General features: G+C 36.5%; 1 protein-coding gene and 1 long non-coding RNA gene across 3 annotated transcripts in view; one reads left to right on the top strand and one right to left on the bottom strand.

Moving 5' to 3' along the window:
• The window catches only part of LOC116457414 (uncharacterized), a 126,628-nt gene that overhangs the window by 56,332 nt on the left and 49,324 nt on the right, over positions 1 to 20,972 (top strand). The window contains exons 2-3 of the long non-coding RNA XR_004245030.2: positions 18,680 to 18,747; positions 20,719 to 20,868. This is a non-coding gene — a long non-coding RNA (uncharacterized LOC116457414). The remainder of the gene's footprint in view (positions 1 to 18,679; positions 18,748 to 20,718; positions 20,869 to 20,972) is intronic.
• The window catches only part of STPG2 (sperm tail PG-rich repeat containing 2), a 688,703-nt gene continuing 688,341 nt past the window's right edge, over positions 20,611 to 20,972 (bottom strand). For both annotated transcript variants that reach the window (XM_058432763.1, XM_058432765.1), the window contains one exon: positions 20,611 to 20,843. Coding sequence is in view for 1 of the 2 variants with exons in the window: in XM_058432765.1 (XP_058288748.1) it covers positions 20,838 to 20,843 (6 nt within the window). In the remaining variant the exon portion in view is untranslated. The remainder of the gene's footprint in view (positions 20,844 to 20,972) is intronic.

Here is a 20,972-nt window from a genome sequence, read left to right as displayed (position 1 = left end):
GTAATTAATAGCCTACCAACTAAAAAAGCCCAGGAGCAGATGAATTTACAGCCAAATTCTACCAGAGGTACAAAGAGGAGCTGCTACCTTTCCTTCTGAAACTATTCCAAACAATAGAAAAAGAAGGACTCCTCCCTAACTCATTTTATGAGGCCAGCATCATCCTGATACCAAAACCTGGCAGAGACACAACAATAAAAGAAAATTTCAGGCCTATATCCCTGATGAACAAAGAAATCCTCAATAAAATACTGGCAAATCGAATCCAGCAGCACATCAAAAAGCTTATACACCAGGATCAAGTCAGCTTCATCCCTGGGATGCAAGCCTAGTTCAACATATGCAAATCAATAAGAGTAATCCATCACATAAGCAGAACCAATGACAAAAACCACATGATTCTCTCAATAGATGCAGAAAAGGCCTTTGATAAAATTAAACAACGCTTCATGCTAAAAATTCCCAATAAACTAGTTATTGATGGAACCTATCTCAAAATAATTAGAGCTATTTATGACAGATCCACAGCCAATATCATACTGAATGGGCAAAAGGTAGAAACATTCCCTTTGAAAACTGGCACAAGAAAAGGATGCCCTCTTTTGCCACTACTATTCAACATAGTATTGGAAGTTCTGGCCAGGGCAATCAGGAAAGAGAGAGAAATAAACGGTATTCAAATTGGAGGAGAGGAAGTCAGATTGCCTCTGTTTGCATATGACATGATTGTATTTTTAGAAAACCCCATTGTCTCAGCCCAAAATCTCCTTAAGCTGATAAGCAATTTCAGCAAAGTCTCAGGATACAAAATTAATATGCAAAAATCACAAGCATTCCTGTACACCAATAATAGACAAACAGAGAGCCAAATCATTAGTGAACTCCTATTCACAATTGCTACAAAGAGAATAAAATACCTAGGAATACAACTTACAAGGGATGTGAAGGACCTCTTCAGGGAGAACTACAAACCACTGCTCAAGGAAATAAGGTAGGACACAAACAAATGGAAGAACATTCCATGCTCATGGATAGGAAGAATGAATATCATGAAAATGGCCATGCTGCCCAAAGTAATTTATAGATTCAATGATATCCCCATCAAGCAACCCTTGACGTTCTTCACAGAATTGGAAAACACTACTTTAAATTTCATATGGAACCAAAAAAGAGCCTGAATAGCCAAGACAATCCCAAGCAAAAAGAACAAAGCTGAAGACATCAAGTTATCTGACTTCAAACTATACTACAAAGCTACAGTAACCAAAACAGCATGATACTGGAACCAAAACACATATACAGACCAATGGAACAGAACAGAGGCCTCAGAAATAATGCCGCACATCTACAACCATCTGATCTTTGACAAACCTGACAAAAACAAGAAATGGGGAAAGCATTCCCTATTTAATAAATGGTGTCAGGAAAAGTGGCTAGCCATTTGCAGAAAATTGAAACCGGTCCCCTTTTTTACTCCTTATACAAAAATTAACCCAGGATGGTTAAAGACTTAAATGTAGGACCTAAAACCATTAAAATCCCTAGAAGAAAACCTAGGCAATACCGTTCAGGACATAGGCATGGGCAAGAACTTCATGACCAAAACACCAAAAGCAATGGCAACAAAAGCCAAAATTGACAAATGGGATGTAATTAAACTAAAGAGCTTCTGCACAGCCAAGGAAACTGTCATCAGAGTGAACAGGCAACCTACAGAATGGGAAAAAATTTTTGCAATCTATCCATCTGACAAAGGGCTAATATCCAGAATCTACAAGGAACTTAAACAATTTTACAAGAAAAAAACAAACACCCCATCAAAAAGTGGATGAAGGACATGAACAGACACTTCTTAAAAGAAGACATTTATGTGGCCAACAAACATGGAAAAAAGCTCACCATCACTGGTCATTACAGAAATGCAAATCAAAACTACAATGAGATACCATCTCATACCAGTTAGAATGGTGATTATTAAAAAGTCAGGAAACAACAGATGCTGGAGAGGATGTGGAGAAATAGGAACACTTTTACACTGTTTGTGGGACTGTAAAGTAGTTCAACGATTGTGGAAGACAGTGTGGCAATTCCTCAAGGATCTAGAACTAGAAATACCATTTGACCCAGCAATCCCATTACTGGGTATATACCCAAAGGATTATAAATCGTACTACAATAAAGACACATGCACATGTATGTTTACTACAGCACTACTCACAATAGCAAAGACTTGGAACCAATCCAAATGCCCATCAATGATATACTGGATAAAGAATATGTCACCATAAAAAAGGATAAGTTCATGTCCTTTGCAGGGACATAGCTGAAGCTGGAAACCATCATTCTCAGCAAACTATCACAGGAACAGAAAACCAAACACTGCATGTTCTCACTCAGAAGTGGGAGTTGAACAATGAGAACACACAGACACAGGGAGGGGAACATCACACATCGGGGCCTGTTGGGAGGTGGGGGCCTAGGGGAGGGATAGCATTAGGAGAAATACCTAATGTAGATGATGGGTTGATGAGTGCAGCAAACCACCATGCCACGTGTATACCTATGTAACAAACCTGCACGTTCTGCACATGTATCCCAGAAAGTAAAGTATAAAAAAAAAGAAAGTTCAGGTCAACATCCACCAATGTAGAAAATCATTTAGCACTCAAAATTTCAGAGGGCATTTATACATAGAGGTGAACTCTGCCTCCAGCACAGTCAACATGGGAATAGATTGGGTATCTTAAAACTACAAATTTAAATTAGTGGATGATTATTTCTTTCATGAAATGGTTTTTCATTTACAAAATTTTTAAATATGACATCTTTCTTCTAGTAATTGAAATGATCCCAATGTTAAAAAACTTTTCACAGATTATTAGAACATCTTTTACAGTAAGGTGAGATAAACTCAGGAGGATATTCATTCTTCCATCTAGTGGACATTGTAATGCAATCCTGAGGTTCCTTTCAATGAAGGACTTACAGCCTCAGCTGGTGGAGAGTGATGTTGACTGACAGCTTTGAGCAGTCAGTGCTTTCAAAAGATTGACTCAACTGCAGAGAGCCACCTTGCACTATGTCACACACATTCGGGGACGGCCCACATCCAATGACTGATCTATGAAAAGGTATAAAGGCCACCTATCTTAGCCCAATTTAGAACAACTCTGAAGGTCCAGTATGTCTCCAGAGTGCCCCCTAGGATTGACTGAGCCTGCTGTTGAGTTTGGTTTACTACTCAACCTCTGCTCAATCCTTCTTCCTCCCCCTCCATTCTGAGTGTTGATCTCAAGGATTCTTAAAAACATTCTTCATATTACAGTGCATACCAGAGGCTATTTTCCAAAAAGCCCAACATATCATTATGGAAAATGCATCAGAGATACTAGAAGACTGAAGAAAAATGAAAAAAAATGAAGGACTTACATATTATGGAGTATAGAATTAAGGTTCAAGCTAATTAAATACAGTAGTTTAAAAAATGTATATGTATAATCTAAACGATATTCTTTTCAATTTTTTAAATTATATTACCGGAAGTAAAAAAAGGTATTCCTTTTACCTCCTCCCATCTATAAGAAAATATAATTTACATACTTTATTGTTGACAAATAAAATAAGAAATACTAATAAAATTGAAAAAAGGGAAAAAAGTGGAAAAATGAAACAAGGAAAGGGCAAAATTCTATCATCATTTTACCGTACCAGTTCATCCATGGTTCTTTTCAATTTTCACTTCTAATCCTGTTCTATATACAGACTCTTTTTTTCTTCTACTTTTACCAAATCAGACATTGCCTATAGATTATTGTTGACATTGAATCACAAACATGTATTCTTGCCTTAGAAGCACATTGCAAAGTTTAAATATGGAATCCATTCTTATACAGCCTAAGTAGCTATATCTAAGTTTTAAGTTGTTTATGATTCATACGTATTGTAGTAGTTTTCCAGGGCTGCCATAACAAAGTACCACAAACTGGGTGGTGTCTTAAATGACAGAAATTTACTGTTTAGTAGTTCTGGTGGTTAGGAGTTGATCAAGATATGGACAGGGTTGGTTACTTTTGAGGGCTGTTAAGGAGAATCTGTTCCATCCTCTCTCCTAGCTTCTGGCATTTTCTGGCAATCTTCAGTGTTTCTTGTCTTCAGGAACACTAAAACACCCTGATCTCTGCCTTCATCTTCACTTGGTGTTGTCCATGTGTATGTTTCTGTATCCAAATTTCCCCTTTTATAAAGATGCAGTCATATTGGATTAGGACCTACTCTAATGACCACATATTAACTTAATCATCTGCAAACATACATGAAAATATTTTTTCAATTGTACAAGTTGCAAGAAGTTCTACTAACATATATACATTGAGAATAGCCGAATATTTCCAATACCATTGCTATAATATTTGTATATAGATATATTTTTTTCTGATGGGCTTCATCCAAATTGCTATAATATTGAGCCTCAGCAAAAGAAGAGGGAAAGCATCTTACTTTGTTGTGCAGCATTTCTTATGTTACCAATAACCTGGCATGAGCAAAATTTAATTAAACAAATCAACATACATTGACTGATTGACTGTAACATGCAAAATATTCTACTATGTATTTTGGGTAATATGAAGATATATAAATGGGAGACTTTCCTTTTGAAGACTTTATAATATTGTGTTTATATAAACACCAAGGATAAAAAAAAACAGACACACAGACCAATGGAACAGAATAGAAAGCCCAGAAATAATGCCACACCTACAACTATCTGATCTTTGACAAAGTTGAAAAAAACAAGTGATGGGGAGAGAACACCCTATTCAATAAATTGTGCTGGGACAACTGGCTAGCCATACGCAGAAGATTGAAAATGGATTCCTTTCTTACACCATATACAAAAATCAACTCAAGATGGATTAAAGACTTAAATGTAAAACTCAAAACTATAAACATTCTGGAAGATAACCTTGGCAATATTCTGGACATAGGAAAGGGCAATCATTTCATGATGAAGACACCAAAAAGCAATCACAACAAGAGCAAAAATTGACAAATGGGATCTAATGAAACTTAGGAGCTTCTGCACAGCAAAGAAACTATCAACAAAGTAAACAGATAACCCATAGAATGAAAAAAAAATTTGCAAACTATGCATGTGACAAAAGTCTAATATGCAGCATCAATAAGGAACTTAAACTAATTTACAAGAAAAAATAAACTTCATTTAAAAATAGCCAAAGGACATAAACAGACACTTTTCAAAAGAAGACATACATATGGCCAACAAGCATATGAAGAAAAGCTCAACATCAATGATCATTAGAGAAATGTAAACCAAACCACAATGAGATACCATCTCATACCAGTCAGAATGGCTATTATTAAAAGTCAAAAAATAACAAACGCTGGCAAAGCTGCAGAGAAAGAGGAATGCTTATATACTGTTGGTGGGACTGTAAATTAGTTTGACTGTTGTGGAAAGTGGTGTGGTGATTCCTCAAAGAGCAAAAACAGAACTACCATTCAACCCAGCAATCCCATTACTGAGTATATAACCAAAGGAATATAAATCATTCCACCATAAAGACACATGCATGTGAATGTTCATTGCAGCATTATTCACAATAGCAAAGACATGGAATCAACCTAAATGCCCATCAATGACAGACTGGATAAAGAAAATATAGTACATATACACCATGGGATTCTATGCAGCCATAAAAAAGAATTAAATCATGTCCTTCGCAGGAACATAGATGGAGCTGGAGGCCATTATCTTTAGCAAACCAATGCAGAAAAAGAAAACCAAATACCACATGTTCTCACTTATAAGTGGGAGCTAAATAATGAGAACTCATGAACACAAAAAGGGGAACAACAGACACTAGGGCCTACTTGAGGGTGGAGGAGGGGAGGAGAGACAGGATCAGAAAACGTAACTAGTGGGTACTCGGCTTAGTATCTGAGTGATGAAATAATCTGTGCAACAGTCCTCCATAACACGAGTTTACCTATATAACAAACCTGCATATGTACCCCTGAACCTAAAGTATTTTTTAAAAAACAAAAAACACCGAAGATACAAAAGACATTTATGTTCACTGTCTGCAGTTTCAGAAAAATGTTACATAGTTCTTCAGTTTGGCCCACATCTCATCATTGCAAAATTTATTTGTACTCTGATGGCTTAAAGTTGTAAAAATTCCTTGAATCTTGAAATTCTATGAATTTATACCATTAATTACATTGAGAAGGACTGTAATAGAAAAAGCACTTATCAACTGTTAAATTTAAAAAATTTTATTGTGGTTTAAATAAAATGAAATAATAATTTATTTGCACAAAGTTTTAAATTGGTAAACTACTGTGTTGTTCTAAGATCAACAGTTACATTTATTTGACACTCAGGAAAAATTATCCCGAGGTATCAACTTCATGGCTTTAGCTGAGAGTGAAGTTTTAGGCATAGAATCTGGGTAAGTAACTTTCTGCTAAATAAAAACTTTTTTATTGCCGTTTAAATAAAATAAAATAATGATATATTTGCACAAAGTTTAAAATTGTTAAACTTCTTTGTTGCTCTAAGATCAGCAGTTACATTTATTTGACACTCAAGAAAAATTATTCCGAGGTATCAACTTCATGGCTTTAGTTGAGAGTGAAGTTTTAGGCATAGAATCTGGATAAGTAATTTTCTGCTAAAATTTTGCTCTGTGACCCCTTACCAAAAAACATGCAATACATTATTATTCTTACATAAAACACTATGCTCAATTTGTTGTCTCACAGTTGCTTAAAAAAGAATAATAATTTAGGCAAGTAAGAACCACTCTCTAAGAAGACGGACTTGTGTCATGTTCCACGTAATCCTATAGATTACACAGATCCTATTGACTTCTAAAGCAATCTACAAGATTAATTTTAAAATAAGATAATTTTTATTTTTGGAATAGAGTATTTTTTATAAATCATTTTGCTATAAGATTTAAGACATATTTAAACCCTGAGAAGATAAATTTCAGCATCGAACTTTTTTTTTTAGGTTTACTAAGGGTCTCTGCTTGTATTTCTTTAATTTATTTATTATACTTTTAGTTCTAGGGTACAAATGCACAACGTGCAGGTTTGTTACATATGTATACATGTGCCATGTTGGTGTGCTGCACTTATTAACTCGTCATTTACGTTAGGTATATCTCCTAAAGCTATCCCTTCCCCCTCCTCCCACCCCATGACAGGCCCCGGTGTGTGATGTTCCCCTTCCTGTGACCAAGTGTTCTCATTGTTCAATTCCCACCTATGAGTGAGAACATGCGGTGTTTGGTTTTCTGTCCTTGTGATAGTTTGCTCAGAATGATGGTTTCCAGCTTCAACCATGTCCCTACAAAGGACATGAACTCATCCTTTTTTATGGCTGCATAGTATTCCATGGTGTATATGTGCCACATTTTCTTAATCCAGTCTATCATTGATGGACATTTGGGTTAGTTCCAAGTCTTTGCTATTGTGAATAGTGCCACAATAAACACACATGTGCATGTGTCTTTATAGCAGCATGATTTATAATCCTTTGGGTATATACCCACTAATGGGATGGCTGGGTCAAATGGTATTTCTAGTTCTAGATCCCTGAGGAATCACCACTCTGACTTCCACAATGGTTGAACTACTTTACAGTCCCACCAACAGTGTAAAAGTGTTCCTATTCCTCCACATCCTCTCAGCACCTGTTGTTTCCTGACTTTTTAATAATTGCCATTCTAACTGGTGTGAGGTGGTATCTCATTGTGGTTTTTATTTGCATTTCTCTGATAGCTAGTGATGATGAGCATTTTTTCATGTGTCTGTTGGCTGCATAAATGTGTTATTTTGAGAAGCGTCTGTTCATGTCCTTCACCCACTTTTTGATGGGTTGTTTGATTTTTTCTTGTAAATTTGTTTAAGTTCTTTGTAGATACTGGGTATTAGCCCTTTGTTGATTCTGGGTATTAGCCCTTTGTCAGATGCATAGATTGCAAAAATTTTCTCCCATTCTGTAGGTTGCCTGTTCATTCTGATGGTAGTTTCTTTTGCTGTGCAGAAGCTCTTTAGTTTAATTACATCCCATTTGTCAATTTTGGCTTTTGTTGCCATTGCTCTTGGTGTTTTAGACATGAAGTCCTTGCCCATGCCTACGTCCTGAATGGTATTGCCTAGGGTTTCTTCTAGGGTTTTTATGGTTTTAGGTCTAACACTTAAGTCTTTAATCCACCTTGAATTAATTTTTGCATAAGGTGTAAAGAAGGGATCCAGTTTCAGCTTTCTACATATGGCTAGCCAGTTTTCCCAGCACCATTTATTAAATAGGGAATTCTTTCCCCATTTCTTATTTTTGTCAGGTTTGTCAAAGATCAGATGGTTGTAGCTGTGTGGCATTATTTCTGTGGGCTCTGTTCTGTTCCATTGGTCTATATTTCTGTTTTGGTACCAGTACCATGCCATTTTGGTTACTGTAGCCTTGTAGTATAGTTTGAAGTCAGGTAGCGTGATGCCTCCAGCTTTGTTCTTTTGGCTTAGGATTGTCTTGGCAATGTGGGCTTTTCGGTTCCATATGAACTTGAAAGTAGTTTTTTTCCAATTCTTGAAGAAAGTCATTGGTAGGTTGATGGGGATGGCATCGAATCTATAAATTACCTTGGGCAGTATGGCCATTTTCATGATACTGATTCTTCCTATCCATGAGCATGGAATGTTCTTCCATTTGTTTGTGTCCTCTTTCATTTCATTGAGCAGTGGTTTGTAGTTCTCTTGAAGAGGTCCTACACATCCCTTGTAAGTTGGATTCCTAGGTATTTTATTCTCTTTGAAGCAATTGTGAATGGGAGTTCACTCATGATTTGGCTCTCTGTTTGTCTGTTATTGGTGTATAGGAATTCTTGTGATTTTTGCATATTGATTTTGTATCCTGAGACTTTGCTGAAGTTGCTTATTAGCTTAAGGAGATTTTGGGCTGAGACGATGGGGTTTTCTAAACATACGATCATGTCATCTGCAAACAGGGACAATTTGACTTCTTCTTTCTCTAATTGAATACCCTTTATTTCTTTTTCCTGCCTGATTGCCCTGGCCAGAATTTCCAACACTATGTTGAATAGGAGTGGTGAGAGAGGGCATACCTGTCTTGTGCCAGTTTTCAAAGGGAATGCTTCCAGTTTTTGCCCATTCAGTATGATATTGGTTGTGGTTTTGTCATAAATAGCTCTTATTCTTTTGAAATACGTCTCATCAAACCTAGTTTATTGAGAGTTTTTAGCATGAAGAGCTGTTGAATTTTGTCGAAGGCCTTTTCTGGATCTATTGAGATAATCATGTGGTTTTGTCTTTGGTTCTGTTTATATAATGGATTACATTTATTGATTTTCAGCATTGAACTCTTATCTCCTCTATGATATCACCCACTAAAAATCATGTTAAATACAACTTCAGATCTTTTATTATTTGACTCTAGAGAAAATTATATATTTAAGTACCAAGGTAAAGTGAATATAGTTGATCATTTAGATCTACCTCACATGATGATAAACTTATACTCTTCAGAGTATATATAATTCTGGATATCTAAATTATCTAGATAGCTGAGCTGTAAATATTACTGACTAAAATATTTAATTGTTTTCAATGAATACATTTCTTAACTCTTTTATGCATTTTCTGTTAATAGAAGATGTTTAATAAAATTTACCTAACACAATAGTCATTGGTATATAACAGTTGTTTTCAAATAGAAAAATATGTTTTTAGACACAGATGGACAATAGAGAGATTTCATTTTAAGGGGAGCCCTGACCAAGATATGCATTCTGAGTTTTGTTTTCTTGATGTCAGTTTGATTTTAATCTGTTGCCTCATTACAGAAGCTGCCTTGTGAAAAAGCATGGGTTGTAATTGATATAGCATGAGTTCATGGATGTTATTTTCTATGTGGCATTTCTTTTAATACTGTCCAGAATAACTTATTCTTCACTGTGTTCAACATAATCATTCAAAATTTTGAGCCCCTACAACTGAACATCATTGGCTGAAAGTTATTTCCCCAAACTTGCATCCTTTGTTCTCTATTAATTACCTTGCTTTCAACAGAGCATGAAGAAAACATACACTCTATCTTCTCAATAATTAGGTAAAAAAAGAAAATTGGAGACAGCCTACTATAAATTCTACATATATACCCATATACATATGTGTGTGCATGTGTGGGTGTGTGTATATATATAAGGAATTCTGTAGATAAGACTACAAGATTTTTCATAGGGCAAAACCTTCATGACATTGGATTGGGCAATGATTTATTGGATATGAAACCAAAGGCACAGACAACAAAAGAAAATAACAGACAGATTTCATAAAAATTTTAAATGTATGCATCTAAAGACTATATCAGAGTAAAAAGGCAACTCACGAGATGGGAGAAAATATTTGCAAATCATATATCTGATAAGGAATTAATATCCAGAATATACAAATAACTCCTAAAACTCAACAACAACAAAAAGCAACCTAATTCATATATCCAATAAGGAATTAATATCTAGAATATATAGAGAAGTCAAAAAATTCAACAACAAAAAACAAACAATCCAACTCAAAAATGGACAGAGGACTTGAATAGATTTCTCCAAAGAAGATATATGAATGACCAATAAGCACATGAAAAGATAATTAACATCACTAATAATTAGAAAATGCAAATTAAGACTACAATGAAATAGCAGCTCACACCCAATAGTATGGCTACTATCAAAATAACCAGAAAATAACAAGTGTTGGCAAAGATGTGGAGAAATTGCAACCCTTGTGCACTGCTGGTGGAAATGTAAAATAGTCTAGCCACTGTGGATAACAGTATGGCAGTTACTCAAATAGTTAAAAATAAAATTACTATATGATCCAGCAAATCCACCTCTGGGTATATATCCAAAAGAAAATACGGTCTCAAAGAGATATTTGTACAACCACGTACATAGCTGCATTATTCACAATAGCTAAAATGGGGAAGCAGCCCAAGTGTCCATTATGAATTTATGGGTAAGCAAAATATGATATATACATGCAATGGATAATTATTCCACCTTATAAGAGAAGGAAATTCTGACATATTTAATGTCAGAATTGGTGAACCTTGAGGACGTTATTCTGTTTGACATAAGCCAGTCACAAAAGGACAAATAAATGTATGATTCCACTTATATGAAGTACATAGAGTAGTCAGATTCATACAGACACAAAGTAGAATGGTGGTTGCCAGGGGTTAAAGGTTGGATATAGACTTCCAGGGTTACAAAATAAGTTATAAAGATGGATGGTGGTTATGGTTGTACAGCATTATAAATGTCTTTAATCCCACTGAAGTGTACACTTAAAATGGTTAAGATGGCAAATTTTATGTTGTATGTAACTTATATTAAAATAGGGAGTAAAAAATGACTCAAAAATTTTCTTCATGTGTGACATTTATGAGATTCTAGGTATAACTAACTTTAGGGATTATACTTGACCTACATAAATAAATATGGTCAATCTCTATGTATAATTTTTATATAAATGGTCTATATTAAATGCCATTAAAATTTCTTAGCATAGTTACATTTTCCATTTCTGGAGGTTTATTAGTAAATTTCATGCCAAATTTAGGGATACTCACTGGGAAGGTCTGATTTTAAATAGTGGAAAATTTTACACATAAATACACTTTCAGCAATCTTGGAGACATGTCAAAGAGGTAAGTAATCATTTTTCAGAACTGTTAATAGCTGTTGATTGGGAGAAATATACTATAGCAATATGCTATTAAAGCAAAACAAAACAAAACAAAAAATATCTTTAAAATCAGACATAGAATTAGAAGTCACAAGGGAAGACCATTCAAATTTTAGTTCCTGTTTGCAATTTAGCTGCTTCTCACTTGGGGAACTCTAGATAACATGCCCTAGTGTGAGTAAGAAAAGGGATTTATTTATATCACCGAAGTTAACTATAAACCAGGAAAATATAGGAAAAGTCTAACACTGTAACAGTAATGACATAAATCTTGATAGTGCCCACATAATGAGTCATCTTGCTCATGAAATCGCTTTTGTAATAACATTTAGTATTCTTAACATTAACACATTAAGCAAAGGCTAAATTGGTCAGTAACACTAACAGACCACAGATGACTTAAAATATTCCTATTCAATTCAGTAGCAAGAAAACAAATCCAATTAAAAAACTAGCAAAGGACTTGCATAGATATTTCTCAAAATAAAGCATACAAATGGCCAACAAGCATATGAAAAAAATGCTCACTATCATTAATCATTAGGGAAATTCAATTTTAAACCATAATGAGATAGCATCTCATACCTGTTAGAATGGCTATTATTAAAAAGATGAAAGACAACAAGTGTTGGTGAGGATAGAAAAAAGGGGACCCTTGCACACTATTAGTGGGAGTGTTAATAAGGACAATTATTATGGAAAACAGTATGGAGATTACTCAAAAAATTAAAAATAGAACTACCATATGACCCAGCAATCACACTAGTGGGTATATATTCACAGAAAATGAAATCAGTATGTGGAAGAGATATCTGCACCTCCATGTTTATTCCAGCATTATTCACAATAGCCAAGATAATGGAATTAGCCTAAGTATCCATTAACAGATGAATGGATAAAGGAAATGGGTTATGTATACACAATGGAATACTACTCATCCTTAAAAAAGAAGGAAATCCTATCATTTGCAGCAACATGGATGAACCTGAAAGACATTACATTAAGTGAAATAAACCAGGCACAGAAAGACAAATATCACATGAACTCACTTTATGTAGAATATTAAAAAGTCATACTCATAGAAACAAAGTAGAATGGTGGTTACCATGGGCTGCAAGAGAGAGGTTGGAAGATATGGTCAAAGGATCTAAAATTTCATATAGGCAGAAGGGATAAGTTCAAGACATCAATTTTTACATGATAACTATAGTTAATAACAGTTTATTATATTCTTAAAAATCAAAGGTGTGTATACCCAATTGTTTTCACCACAAAAATATAAATATGTAAGGTAATGCATATGTGCAATTTTATTTGTCAATTAAAAACATGAATGAATTTAATTTAAAAAGAAGGTGGTATTCAGTGGGTCATGAGGATATGGAGAAGGGGAAGATGTTGGTTAAAGTTTTGGTTAGAAAGGATGAATAAGTTCTGGAGATCTATTGTACAGCATCATGACTATAGTTAATGATAATGTATATTTGACAATTTCTAAGAGAGTAGATCTGAAATGTTCTCATCACACACACATACACACATTAACTATGTGAGGTGATGGATATATATATATATATACATAATTTTTTTTTTTGAGACAGAGTCTTGCTCTGTCACCCAGGCTGGAGTGCAATGGTGCGATCTCAGCTCACTGCAACCTCTGCCTCCCAGGGTCATGACATTCTCCTGCCTCAGCCTCCTGAGTAGCTGGGACTACATGCACTTGACACCATGCCTGGCTAATTTTTTTTGTATTTTTAGTAGAGATGGGGTTTCACCATGTTAGCTAGGATGGTCTTGATCTCCTGACCTCGTGATCCACCTTCCTCAGCCTCCCAAAGTGCTGGGATTACAGGCGTGAGCCACCGCATCTGGCCAGTGATGGATATATTAACTGGCTTAATTGTAGTAATCATTTTGTAATGTATACATATATCAAAACATCACATTGCACTCCAAAAATATACACAATTTTATTTGTCAATTATTCCTCCATAAAGCTGGAATTATAGAAGAGAAAAAAATAAACATATATTATATTCCTAGGGAATAAAACTGCTTCATCAAAATGAGTTGTGTAATTATCAAATAAGAGATGCATTTTCTCAAAAAAATTGAATGTCAAGTGATAGTGATAATTCAATTGAAAAAGATGAAAACAAACTAGCTGAAGCAAATAGGAGACTTACTGGAGGACATTACTGGAAAAGATCAATTGGTGTTAGAGGAAGGCTCCTGTCAGATAATTCTCTGTGTGTGTGTGTTTATTTGAGAGAGAGAAAGAGAGAGAGAAGGAGAGAGGGCCAGGCAGGCAGGCAGGAAGGAAGGAAGGGAGAAGGGAGGGAGGCTGAGAGAAACAGGATGTGTTGAATAACCAAAGCAATAGCTATAACAAACTTTTACTTATGGAGCAAAAATATAATGGAAAATATAACATAAATCAAATATAAACTGTAAATATATTTGAAATATCTAAATGTATATAACTTAAAATTAATATAAATGTGGGGATTTTTGTTTGTTTTGTTTTGTGAGACGGAGTCTCACTCTGTCGCCCAGGCTGGAGTGCAATGGCATGATCTCGGCTCACTGCAACCTCCACCTCCCAGGTTCAAGTGATTCTCCTGCCTCAGCCTCCCGAGTAGCTGGGAATACAGGCACACACCACCACACACAGCTAATTTTTGTATTTTTAGTAGATACAAGGTTTTATCATGTTGGTCAGGCTGGTCTGGAACTTCTGACCTCAGGTGATATGCCCGTCTCAGCCTCCCTAAGTGCTGGGATTACAGGTGTGAGCCACCCCATCTGGCCAATATAATTGTATTTTAAAATACAGTAAAAAATGAAGGTCTGCTCCAAACAACAAATAAATGTTGGAACATAATTTAAAGGCTGATACAGTCTGGCTGTGTCCCCAGCCATATCTCTTCTTGAATTGTAACTCCTACAATTCCTACATGTAGTGGGAGGTGATTGAATTATGGGGGCAGGTCTTTCCTGTGCTGTTCTTGTGATAGTGAATGAGTCTCATGAGATCTGATGGTTTTAAAAATGGGAATTTCCCTGCACAGGCTTTTTGCCTGCTGCTATCCATGTAAGATGTGACTTGCTCCTCCTTGCCCTCAGCCATGACTGTGAGGCCTCCCCAGCCACATGGAACTGTGAGTCCAATTAAATCTCTTTCTTTTGTAAATTACCCAGTCTTGGGTATATCTTTATTAGCAGCATGAAAATAGACTAATACAAAGGCCTGCACCCATGAAATTTTCTAATCAATGGCTTCATTTTGGGAGGGCTGACAGCATTCATATATGTGAGAGTAACCAACCTACTCAGCTGTTTAAAATGAAGGGCAGTTGCTATAATTGGAAACCCGCAAAATTCCACAAAATGATCAATTTGGTCAACAAATTAAATTTCATTTTCTGAATATTTTACTTTACAATTGTGTTGCTAGCTTGTTTTTAGTTAACTGCCTCTTGAAGCTGAGAGGAGACACATTCAGACAGCTAATTTCAATCATGAAAATGACAGAAGATGTATGGCCTGTACACTTTGAATACTAAATCATTTTTCTAAGGAATAGATGCAAGCGCATTGCAACATATGTAATGCACTTTGAAACAGATATTTTCCAATCCAACACCTGGCTCTGAGGGAGAGGGCTCTAAGGTATGACTAACTTGTTTCTGTTCTCCCTGAATATAGTCCCTTGGTTTATCACGTCTGATTCCTTAAGGTACAGGCACCATCTGAGCTTTTATGTCCTACCTGTGGAGAGACCCATTTTGTTATGCATGTATGGGAGTGTCTAGAGCACATTAGTTAAGGTCATGCTACAACACATAAATTTCTCAAATCTTAGCGGCTTAAGTTTATTCTTATTCTTGTAAAGTCCAGGATGTTATCGAAATGGTCATTCATGACACAGCCTCCTTCGATTTTTAGGCTTCTGGGTGCTTCATTAGTGCACTCCCCTGAATTCCTTTGCATTAAGTTGGAAGACAGAATAAAAAGAGAATGGACTATTGGAAGCTGCTTAGAGGCTAAAGTTGGAAGTGGCATATGTCATTTCTGCTCATATTTTATTGGCCATAACTCAATCATATTTTGCAAATAACTGTTAGGTGAAAAGGCAAACTGGTTTGGTTAACAAAAGCAAGTCTGCTCAATGAGGAGACACCAAAACTTTCCATAGTCATACAACTTTACTATATAATCAAACTGCTATAACCTTCCCATTGAAAACAAACAACACATAAATTTTATTCATGTAACTACTTGCATGTTAAGTAACCCAACAGGTCATTTTATTATAGGTATAAAAGAGAAAGTGAGTACCTGGACATAATCGAAAAAACTCGGTTATATCATTTGGGTATTTGTTCCCTCCAAATCTCATGTTAAAATGTGACCCCCAGTGTTGGAGATGGGGCTAAGAGAGAGGTGTTGGGTTATGAGAGTGGATGCCTCATGGATAGTTTAATGCTTTCCCCTCAATAAAGAGATCACAGGATATCTGGTTATTTTTGGCTCCCCGTATGTCCGGAATTGGTGGGTTCTTGGTCTCACTGACTTCAAGAATGAAGCTGCAGACACTCGCAGTGAGTGTCACAGTTCTTAAAGGCGGCGTTTCCAGAGTTTGTTCCTTCTGATGTTCGGATGTGTTCAGAGTTTCTTCCTTCTTGTGGCTTCGTGGTCTCGCTGGCTCAGGAGTGAAGCTGCAGACCTTCGTGGTGAGTGTTATAGCTCTTAAGGTGGTGCATCTGGAGTTGTTCGTTCCTCCCGGTGGGTTCGTGGTCTCGCTGGCTTCAGGAGTGAAGCTGCAGACCTTCACGGTGAGTGTTACAGCTCATAAAGGCAGTGTGGACCCAAAGAGTCAGCAGCAGCAAGATTTATTGCAAAGAGCAAAAGAACAACAGCTTCCACAGCGTGGAAGGGGACCCGAGCAGGTTGCCACTGCTGGCTGGGCAGCCTGCTTTTATTCTCTTATCTGGCCCCACACACATCCTGCTGATTGGTCCATTTTACAGAGAGCCAATTGGTCTGTTTTACAGAGAGCTGATTGGTCCGTTTTGACAGGGAGCTGATTGGGGCCTTTATAATCCCTGCGCTAGACACAAAAGTTCTCCACATCCCCACTAGATTAGCTAGATACAGAGCATCGACTGGTGTATTTACAAACTCTGAGCTAGACACAGAGTGCTGATTGGTGCATTTACAAACCTTGAGCTAGATACAGAGTGCCGATTGGTGCATTCACAAACCCTGAACTAGACACAGGGTGCTGATTGGTGCATTCACAATCCCTTAGATAGACATGAAGGTTCTCCAAGTCCCCACCAGATCAGCTAGATACAGAGTGCTGATTGATGCATTTACAATCCCTTAGCTATACATGAAGGTTCTCCAAGTCCCCACCAGATCAGCTAGATACAGAGTGCTGATGGGTGTATTCACAAATCCTGAGCTAGACAGAGTGCTGTTTGGTGCATTTACAATCCCTTAGCTAAACATAAAGATTCCCCAAGTCCCCACCAGACTGAGGAGCCCAGCTGGCTTCACCCAGTGGATCCCACACCAGGGCCGCAGGTGGAGCTGCCTGCCAGTCCCATGCTGTGCGCCCGCACTCCTCAGCCCTTGGGCGGTCGATGGGACCAGGCACTGTGGAGCAGGGGGCAGCGCTCGCCGGGGAGGCTTGGGCTGCGCAGGAGCCCATGGTGGGGGATGGGGGAGGCTCAGGCATGGTGGGCTGCAGGTCCCAAGCCCTGCCCCGTGGGGAGGCAGCTAAGGCCCGGCAAGAAATTGAGCACAGCACTGGTGGGCCAGCACTGCTGGGGGACCCGGCACACCCTCCGCAGCTGCTGGCCCGGGTGCTAAGCCCCTCACTGCCAGGGGCTGGTGGGGCCCGCCAGCTGCTCCAAGTGTGGGCCTGCTGAGCCCATGCCCATCAGAACTCATGATGGCCCACAAGCACCAAGCGCAGCCCCGGTTCCTGTCTGTGCCTCTCCCTCCACACCTCCCCGCAAGCTGAGGGAGCTGGCTCTGGCCTTGGGCAGCCCAGAAAGGGGCTCCCACAGTGCAGCAGCGGGCTGAAGGGCTCCTCAAGCATGGCCAGAGTGGGTGCCAAGGCTGAGGAGGCACTGAGAGCCAGCGAGGGCTGCCAGAACGCTGTCACCTCTCACCCCTTTGCCTTCTGCCATGATTGTAAGCTTCCTGAGGACTCACCAGAAGGTGATGCTAGCACAACACTTCTTAAACAGCCTGCAGAACCATGAGCCAAATAAACCTTTTCTTTATAAATTATCCAGTCCAGCTAGTCCTTTATAATGATGCAAAACAGACTAACATACTGGGCATAAAAAATATTAATGGATCAGTATAATACTATTTTAGTTGTGTTGAATTTCGAGCTGAAGAAGGCAGCTGTTTAGTATTTTTACAAACATTTTTGTCAAAGTTATGGAAATTAGCCATCCCTTTCAACCTTTCTAATTTGAAGCAATCACTGTGTTCTGTAGAATACATTCTCAGAGAATGGTTAAATCATTATCTCCCTTGGGACCTCTGGTTCCAAGCCTTTGAAAAAGGGGAAATCTTCCAGTTTTATAAAAGTTAATTGCCAGTGACTGGTCTACACTGACATGGTTAGGAATGCAAAATGGGGCATACCTGGGATTTCCTAACCATCCCATCTTAATCATTATTTTTATTGTTTCCCTGTGAATTTTGTGTTACTAAAGCTGAACTGCTGCATCATCGATTTTATTTTATAAATTGTTAAATTTCCCTATTATCAATAATGTCACTTTTAGTTCGATTGGCTGAGTTTTCTTTGCCTCAACATGTTCCAACTTCAGAATTGTTTGCTCTTTTTTCACAGAGGAAATGTCTTTTGAAAGCTTCACTGACTCCAAGCAGATTTCTTCCAACAATTTCTTGCTTCTTGTGGTAAGTTTGTTTCAGAGAAAAATGAATATTCTAAGATCCTCTATCTTATTCATATTTTAATAATATATAATTTTTTCATAGTCTTTCATATTGTTTGATTCTATTTATATTTTTACTCATCTTTCCAAAGAGATATATATGTGTGTATATATACATATATATAAAATGTCTTTTCTATTTTACTATTCTATTTTTTCTGCTTATCTCTTCTGTAGTTCTCTTAAAATTATTAATTTAATATTACAGAAAGGCTATCATTTTAAAAACAAGATTATTTACTCCCAAAAATATCAAAATAATTATGCTTCCCATGCAGCGTTCACATATTGAATTCTTAACTTTGTTTTTAGGTGACAAGAAGTTTATATTATTTTGTTGTAATAGTAGAACGAAAATTTATGTGTTTTTACTAGTGCTGGTTTAGAATATGTTAATACATAAGAAGATTATAGACATAAGAATTATTCTACTGAATAATTAAAACATTGTCTTAAAAGTTGACTGGCAATTCTCTCCCACATTCTTAATTTTCATTTTTCTATTCTTTATTCATGAACAAGTTTTGCATATTATGTAATATATTATAGAGGAAAGAATTAAAAATAGAAAAGTAAAAATCATCCCATATGGCTTTATTTTTTTTCTTTTTTTTAAAAAAGAATACATGCAAGGGTGTTGCAACATATGTAATGCACTTCAAATACTCCTGGTTGTCTGAGTTTTCTGCAACCAGAGCTATATTTTGCATGGTTTATATGACATATGAAAAGGTAATTTCCAAAAGAAATACTATAGGGATGATAGAAACCTTGGGGATCATGTAGCTAGAGCTTAACTACATCACATAAATACCTACAGAAAAATACAGGTTTCAGGACCTATTTCAGAGTACAGGCAGTACTAGGTGGAGAGTTGTTAGATATTGGAAAATTGTGTTATTCTACCACCTCACTTGGTGATTGCAAAGCATCCTCTATGTTTGACATCTACTGATGTAGCACATCAACTGCTTCATTTTGGAGCCACAGAACGAAGAACTAGGTAATTAACTAGTTAGTTTAGGGTTATGTAACTAGGAGATGAGCTCAAAGTCTCCTCTCCATCAACCACCAGTTCTGTGCTGTTTGCCCAATTCAATTCAAATCATCCAATTCAATGGAAGAGCAAGTATTTATTGGCCATTTTGGGGGGTTTTATTGCTCCAATCTTGAATGATTAATTTTAGGCACATTAATGGAGATATTTTAGATACAGTTTTCTTAAATAAGAATACATTGAAATTTCAGGAGTACTTGAATCTGTTAGAATTATGTTAATTTTAGATTGCTTGCATAAATCCACTTTCATCATTGAAGTTTCCATAGCTTTTGTTAAAATTTCAAAGAGGATATGCTCCTCTAGAAACATTAAATACTATTGATAAATCCTTATCTCCAACTAATTTGTTTTACAAGACCATGTTAGAAGTAGAGCATTAATGCCAAAAGTTTTGGGATGTGATATTTAAATTTACCCATCTTCCTCAAATATGTAGAATATTGAAGATAATTCAGTATATTGCCACAATTTAATCAATTTTCTTTTCTTTCCTATTTGCACATAAAAGTTATACAAAGTAAAACATATTGAATATTCCTTTTATGATTTTTATTTTCTACTTTTAGCATTTCAGAGAAATGAAGAGTAAGAGAAAAGTCAAGGAAGTAACACATATGCATAATAACATCATTCACTTTGTTTCAGCATGCCTAGTATTTGGAAAGTAATTGCATTCTCTGGTTAGAGAATGAGACTCTGAAGTAAAAAAGAAAGGCTTTTCATCAGATGTCTTTATTCAGCATTATATTTTATATGGATGCATCAGTAGTATACGCTTAGAAAGAATGCAATGAATATATATGCATACTGCTTTTGTAATAGGAAAAATTTTCTGAGAAACAAATATATAAGAACGTATTTTTCTATCTCTAGATGTTAGAAGAGCAATTATGTTCCTGTGAGCAGCTGATGGAGGACATCATCAACATGGAAGTACTTCTTTGTGAGAGAACTGTCAGCTTACCTTTGTATTAATAGATATTACCTTTGAACTATATCTGTGGGAAAAGAAAAGCTATTTTAGTAAGTGGTATCTCTATTGTACTTCTCCACCTAAGTCAAAATATTCTTTCAGATGGCTTCTCTAGTTAAATTACTTCTAATAAAAAGGATAAAATTTCACAAAA

Source organism: Hylobates moloch, unplaced genomic scaffold (assembly GCF_009828535.3).
Source record: "Hylobates moloch isolate HMO894 unplaced genomic scaffold, HMol_V3 SCAFFOLD_2, whole genome shotgun sequence".
In the NCBI taxonomy this organism is placed as follows: domain Eukaryota; kingdom Metazoa; phylum Chordata; class Mammalia; order Primates; family Hylobatidae; genus Hylobates; species Hylobates moloch.
This window is presented reverse-complemented; position numbering and strand designations above follow the sequence as displayed.